Source organism: Coffea arabica, chromosome 6c (genome assembly GCF_036785885.1).
Source record: "Coffea arabica cultivar ET-39 chromosome 6c, Coffea Arabica ET-39 HiFi, whole genome shotgun sequence".
Lineage (NCBI taxonomy): Eukaryota > Viridiplantae > Streptophyta > Magnoliopsida > Gentianales > Rubiaceae > Coffea > Coffea arabica.
In genome coordinates, this window is record NC_092320.1 from 59,747,893 (window position 1) to 59,755,423 (window position 7,531).

Here is a 7,531-nt window from a genome sequence, read left to right on the forward strand (position 1 = left end):
ACTCAGTAATCCTAATTAAAAGGGCAAATTATATAGAAAACAAAAAGAACATATTATTCACTGGTCATGGATTTAAAATATCAATAATAGTACCATTTGTGAATCCTAAATTATGAAATTACTAAATGGAAAACAAAGTACCACTAGCCTAAAAACAAATTATGAATTTATAGGGTTTGAGAGAATGGTGAAGGGAAAAGAATAGAAAGTTGGGTAACAAAAATAGAAAGTTAGAGATTAGCTATAAACAAGAGAAAGAGAATAATAAGAAGTTAAAGAGTGGTGGGAAAAGTTGAAAAATAAAGATAAATTACTACAAGAATGGACGAAGAGAGGGGAGAAAAAAGAATGAGATTGTATAGATATGACAGGAAAGATGGCACCGTGATAAAAGATCTGAAAGTCATAGAAGGCAGCGAATAGCTAATTAGCGGGTAAGAGAGAATATAAAGGGTGATAGTTTTTAATAATTTTGAAATTTTTGAAACACATCTTACAAAGATTATTTTAAATATATATTAAAATTTATGAAGAACATTATTATATAAGCACTCAACAATTTTAGGATTATAAAATGAGAGAAAAATTTTCTAAAATGAAGGAAAATGAATTAGTTATACTTTATATTTTTAAGGGTAAACTACAAAAAAACCCTTGTGATAAATCTAATATATAGAAAAGCCTCCCATAGTTTCAAAATATACAACATGACACTCCGTATTTTGAACTAAATTGTATAGGTAATGGAATCCATTAAACTTGACGCAAATGACTTATTGGAATCTAAAAAAAAAATGTATATTTAATTTTTAACAAATATACCTATTATATCCCTTAACCCTTAATTCTCTCTATTTAGAGAATAAAACAAATAATTTTTTTATCTGTCTTTTGTTTAATTATATCAGGACATTCTGATCATTTCATCCATTTCCGTTAAGTTTAACGGATTCCGTCACTTTTACAATTTAGTTCAAAGTACTGTGTATCGTGTTGTATATTTTAAAGCTATGGAGGATTTTTTTGTATATTAGATTTACCACAGTGGGCTTTTTTGTTTTTTATCCTATTTTTAATGTTGAAAATTTTGATATATGGGTATAACATGATATATTGATAAATAAGTTTACAATTGCTCTATCATATAAATCAGTATAAATTAAATTATTTTATTAAAATTATTATCATATATTGACAAACAATAGGTTAACAAAATTTGGTTTCAACTTATTTAAGATATTAAAATTAAGAAAGTCCACTTTGTACTTAAAAAATAAATTTTTTTTAACATGTTAAGCATGTCGCGCCTCATTTTTCGCGATGAAAAAGAAATTGTTTATAAAAAGGTGTGATTGTATTTAAAAATAAGTAAAAAAGAGCCTAGAATGAGACTTAAAAAATGCAACAATTTGGATCCAAAAAATTTAGTCTAAAAGGGCTTTTTTAAAAAAAATAGGAGTCGCCACTTGGTATGGAATTTTGGTGTACCAAATCACCCAAAAAATATTTTTGACAAAAAATAAAATAAATCAAAACCCTTTTTGACAACTCCAGGTCTTTGAAAACAATAGAAAATGGGTTCGGAAGTCACGGTTGAAAAAAGGAAATGCAAATGTTCAATTGACTCAACCTAAGACACCCTTTCAACCTAGTCTAAGCTAGTTGTTTAGTCACAATTTTCCTAATCTAACCCTTAATTTTATCATATTTGGATATTTCCTACATGGATACAAATCTAAATTTATAAAATATCGAAAGGGTCAAAATATCCATTCAAGGGTTTAATCGAACCAATCGCATTAATTGCGAAGGCCAAAATGATTCCTTGAAAGTGTCACGAGAATGCAAATGATGAAATTAAAATAAAAGAAAAAAAATTAAATTATATACATATATATAAATGATCAAAGAAAAAGGAAATGCTACATAAAGGATACAGGAGGCAAAAACTCGTGACATAATTTTCTTATACATAGATTAATAGGATATTTAAACTAAAAAATTATAATCACCCATTTTCCATGTTTGAAAATTAATTATCCTAACATGAACAAGCAAATGAACTAGTTTAAATGAGATGCAATTCTAAATGATATGATTAACACATATAGAGGGTAGGAGATATAAGATAATATAATAAGGAATATCATGCAAATGAGAAAAGATCCTAAAAATGAAAATATGCATGAAAATGTAGTGAATAGCATACAAAGATGAATCTAGCGCAAGACGACTTAAAGGGTCTAGCGTTGGATTAACCCATTTCTAAAAATCCTTACTAGCGTTAGACTAACAAGTAAGCGGAGGGAGAAGCCACAACTAGCGTTGGACCAGTGTGGTGACGTCATGCATTAACAATTCATAGTGAAACAAATAAAGTATAAATTAAAACAAATAAACACATAAGAGCACGTAGCACATAACACGTAAACATGATATCTAGATGTCAAAATCCTAAGAAAAGCGGATAAAACACATAACACATAAGCCACATAAACACGCAACCTATCTATTACATCGGGGAGTGCCCAACTACAATCTAAAAGGGAAAAATATAATAAAACAAATTTAATTATCCTATCTATTACATTTTTGAGGTATTTAAATGCCTCTCAAATCATTATAAAAATTAACTAAAACATATATAAGAAAATTTGAATGAATATTTAAATCAAATAAATAAAGCATATAAAAATATATAAACACATAGGAGCATATAAGAGCACATAATTGACATTAAAATAATAAAAATAGGAGTATCTCCCGTTTGAAGTGGTGACTAAATGGAGTCAAATTATCCTATTTATACTCACAATGAACAAGAGGATCATAGCACCAATTTAATTGAAAAAGAAAATAATAATACAAGTACTAAATTCACACTAATATGTCAGACGTAAAGAAATTTAAGCAAATCTAAAAATTCCAAGTTAAGTATATTCAAAAGTAGCATAATTAGCTATTAAAGAAAAGAAACAATCATAATAAAGAGAGTCAAAATTCATCAGGGATTGAATTGCAAAAATTGAAAAACTTTTGGGGACAATAAATATATTTTCCAAAGTTCAGAGGTCAAAATTAAATAAAAGATAAAATTCAGGGACCAAAGTAAAATTATTATAAGGACCTACATGAAAGAAATTTAAAATGTTATGGGCCACAGTAAAACTACTCCAAAGATCAGGGGCCAAAGTGCAAATCATAACCAGATCTTCTTAAGAAAACAGGCCACTGGGCCATTATTTATTTCTTTGGGCCACAAACTACCTAAGCCCAGCCGAAAGTCCAAGCCGAAACACACAGGCCAGCCGGTCTTCAAACCCAACCAAAAATAAAGCATGGGTCTGGCCTTCTAGCCCAAATAGAAACCCAAAAGAAATAAACCAAAACCATTTCCAAAACCCAACCAAAACTAACTCTTTGCCCAACCGAAGATAAAACATTAGCCCAAGCCATTTTTCTTTCTTTTCTTTCTCCTCTTCTTCTTCTTTTCTTTCTTCTTCTTCCACTGAGACGCTGAAGTTTCTCCCTCTGGCGGCCATGGTTGCCTCCGGCGGCACCACCACCGGAACGCCGCCGGCGATCTCTCCGGTCACCAAATTTTCTCAAAATACACCCCATCACTCGATTTTTCGCGTAGGTTCCATTTCCTGAGTTATTTTTTACAAAAAAGGAAAGAAAAGTGGTCAAATGGCCAAAAAACAGTCACGGTTTTATTTTTTTTTAACCCCTTAAACCTTCACCAAAAATCATGAAAATTATACTACAACACTCTTACAACTTCTACAATACAACCATGATTTTTATTTGATAAGAAACAACATAAAAAGGCTAAATTAAAGCAAAAACAGCCCCTAAATGAAGAAAAATACTTCCATGCCTTTAAAGCTCAAAACTCCAAAATATTTAGATAACCCAACATTTTCAGATCTTTGCTAGCTAATGGTCATCCATTTGAGCAAAACATACACGCCAAATTCACTCCTTTGATTCGTTTTTCATTTAGACATTTTTTCAAACATTTGGCATGCATTCACAGCACCGTTTCTTTTTTCCTTAATTTTATGCAGGCTTGTCCCAAGAACTTCAACAACACCACAATAACAACAAAATCAATGAAAGAAAGAGACAAATAGGTAACCAAACATGCATTTAATCTAATTAATTAAAAAAAAAAGCTGGAAAAAATACCTCAATGAGGGTTATGGTCCCTTGACCAAAATTTGAGGAAGTTCCAAGCTCTAATTGTCCAACCGATAGCTGTCCCTCTTTTTTTTGTTCTTGTTTGAAGTTGTGTGTGAGTGTGTTGGGAACCAAAGAAAGGGCCGAGAGTGGGGAGTGGAGAATGCTTTTTTTGTTTATTTCCTCTTTTGAGGGAGAGAGCCGAGATGGATGGAGATTTTCTTTTTTCTTTGTGGCTTCTCTGATGATGGAGAGAGCTGAGAGTCAGAGTGAGGGAGATTGAGTGCTTTTTTTCTTCTTGTCTGTTCCGTTTTTTTTAGCCCAGAGAGAGCCGAGAGAGTGAGTATTGGGAGAGAAAAAGAGGAGTTTGTGTGTTGGATTTGCCAAAATGACGATTTCTTAGCTAATGAAAAGAAAAGTGCATGACAATTTAGCGTGGAATGGGTTAATAGTTGTTTTGGTAGGGGAAATGATGAAAATAATTTTTGATTTCTTGATTTTTTTCTTTTGTTTTGTGTTTTTTTTTTTAAAACAAATCTATAAAAATGAGAAAATCACATATTAATATATATTAAAAAAAATAATAATAATAATTTATCAAATAGATAAAATTTTAAGAAAATATTAAAAATTGATAAAAATTTGATGTTTACAAAAATATACACTTCTTTAAATTTTTTAATATTTTTTATATATTTTATCTTATACTAAAATATATATCCAACAAAGCAACTAAATCCCCTACCACTACTGCTGCTCCAAAATGCTTCCTGGAGGCAAAACAGCAAAAACCTCCCGCTTTAAACCCATACAAAACCCAAAAAGAATCTCCCTCAATTCCTCCGCTTCCCCGTCAACTCGCCTCCCTTCTTCACCATCAAAAGAACCGATCCAGGAAAATCAAGAAAACGTCCTAAAAATCCCACTTGACCCATCGTCATCAGCGATCACCATAGCCGACAGTGAAGATCTCGTAACCAACAATGAAGATCTCTTAACCAACATCTTACTCAAGCTACCCGCAAAATCCCTCCTCTGCTTTCGATGCGTCTCCAGGCAATGGCGAACCATCATCTCCGACCCCGAATTCCGCCGCCGCCATATACGTAGTATCAGGTGCTGCCCGACGTCTGATTTCCTCTTTTTCAGTCCTTATATCAAGCCGAACGAGATCGATTTGCTTTCACTTTCCGGAGATGGGTTGGATTCGGTGGGTAATTTAAGTTCCCGTTTACGACGTTCCCTCGAAGGTCGGATTATAAGTTTACAGGCTTGCAATGGATTGCTATGCATTCAGTTTATGGTGAATTATATTCGAATAGAACTAATTGTGTACAACCCCACAACCTCTGAGCATAGGACTATCCCCTGGCCAAATGAGGGAAGTCATTCGCCGCCTATAGTTCGATACACTAGTATAGCTTTTGACCCTTTAAGATCTGACTACTACAAACTTCTTGGTGTCAGTTTTGACTGTGGTCTCCAATTTTTTATTTACTCATCTGAATCTGGGGTTTGGAGGGTTGGTGGCGCTGCAGTTGCCGGGACTTTTGATAGTGACTGTTATTTTGATAAAGGCGTGTTTTGGAATGGGGACGTCCATTTTATGGGAAAAAAATTTTGTACTCTATGCTTTGATGTCGAAAATGAGTGCCTTCGACCATCCATGCCTAGAATTCCGATTAGGATGGAGGTTATGGGCAAATGGGATATTAAGTATTTTGGGGAAACAGGGGGGAATCTGTATGCAATTTATCTAAACAGAATTAACACTGCTGTGTTGTCCGATGTTTTTGAGCTGAAGAGGGATTATTCTCAATGGGTTGTAAAGTATCGGTTTGATTTTTCTCATTTGGTTACGTATTATCCGGAGATGAAGAGTTGTGGTTGTTGTACACCCTGTTTTATTGCGGATGAAGAAGGGAAGAATGCAAGGATTGTGATTTCACTAAAGGGTAAATTCATCTTGTATGATATTAATCGTGTGTTTGTGAAGGAGCTTGTTGAAGTAGGGCCTGTGTGTTCTAACGTTGATGAGCGGGGCAATAGCAAGTGGTACAGATGGTATGAGGCTTACCAACATGTTGGTACTTTTGCTTCAGTTTAAGGTCTGAAGTTGTTTACGCAACTGTCAAGCATTTTCTTTCTGACAATCGACCTCCATAGGAGTTGGTAATAGCTTGGTTTTTTTGATCCGTGTAAAATGTTAAACTTATGACTGCATATGTTTTAGCCACTGTGGACTACCGTGATTATTATCTTCATGCCATTCTAGTAGAATCATGTAAGAATGCTGCTATGCTGTAATGATGGTTATGTTTTATACTTTTATAGCTTACTTCGGCCATTTTGAAGCTGTGTTTTCATTATGTTTTTTGACGGTTCTGGATTCTGGAAATTGTCATAAGTAGGTGCTTCAACTTTGATGTAGGATTCTTGGCAGGGAAAAACTATTATTTGATCAATGGGATGCATTGAATGCTTTTTGTTTTTCCTTCTTGTTCCTTTGCATTTGCATTGCAAGAATTCCAGTAGATTGCCTCTTCTTATTTTGGCAAATGGCGAGCCTTTAGTCCGATGATATGTAATCCTTTTTCGTGCCTAAACAGAGTTGCTTACGAGCAATCCATATTAGTGATGTACTCATTTTGTTCATCGAAGCTGAAATTAATTGGATTCATTTTCGATTATTCCATGATATGAAATCTGCATTAGTCAGGATAACATGTTAGTTTGGAGTTGATTTTGGATCATAATAGTCATACGGAATAGCAATCTGTAAAAAGAACACGTTTGCATCTGGAGGAATCCTGGGTTTTAGCTTTCTGCTGCAAAATACTTGATCTGAAGTAAAACAGTTTGATTAGCACAATTTATTTGCAATCAACCAATGAATTTTAACCCTTGCTTCTCAAGTTTAGAGCAAAACGAGGAGCTGAATGCAACTGTAGATTCATCTTCTCCTTTGATTGTTTTCTTACATGTCAACTTGGGGGGTTCAAATGGTTAGCAGCTGCAGAAATTTTGCAAGAACATTCTGAGTTTGAGACATTGGTTTGGCTCATTGGTTGAAGTGACATAGCTACAATAAGAGAGAATGTGTTTGTGAATTGTGATTGTGTTAGGATTAAACATGATGCTTGGTAGGCAATAGTTGCATGTAAGATAATTACAATTGGATTGTGCTTTTCTAATCAATGCTCTGGATTCTAAGAAAGTCATCTACAAGCAGAGAGATTATTTGGACATTCTAGCAAGATCTAAACCAAATGTTGGAGATATGAATCTTGGAAACATAATTAAAATATAGAGGGAATATGATACCAATCGTCCCTCACACATTTTACTG

At 33.4% G+C, this 7,531-nt stretch overlaps 1 protein-coding gene and 1 long non-coding RNA gene across 2 annotated transcripts; one reads left to right on the forward strand and one right to left on the reverse strand.

Annotated features, from left to right (window-relative positions):
• Nucleotides 1-3,025: 3,025 nt before the first annotated feature.
• Nucleotides 3,026-4,631, reverse strand: LOC113694332 (uncharacterized). Its single transcript, XR_003449311.2, has 2 exons — nucleotides 4,192-4,631; nucleotides 3,026-3,650 (listed from the first exon to the last, which is right to left on the reverse strand). It is a non-coding gene; the product is annotated as an uncharacterized lncRNA (long non-coding RNA).
• A 275-nt stretch (nucleotides 4,632-4,906) lies between these two features.
• On the forward strand, nucleotides 4,907-6,762 carry LOC113693391 (F-box protein At5g07610-like). The gene has a single exon (XM_027211939.2). It carries the CDS (start codon nucleotides 4,946-4,948, stop codon nucleotides 6,287-6,289), a length of 1,344 nt encoding a protein of 447 aa, XP_027067740.1. The 5' UTR covers nucleotides 4,907-4,945; the 3' UTR covers nucleotides 6,290-6,762.
• The last annotated feature ends 769 nt before the right edge of the window (nucleotides 6,763-7,531 follow it).

Bases quoted from the DNA above. Each gene is read 5' to 3' on its own strand.
- LOC113693391 (XM_027211939.2), top strand. From the start codon at position 4,946: ATGCTTCCTGGAGGCAAAACAGCAAAAACCTCCCGCTTTAAACCCATA.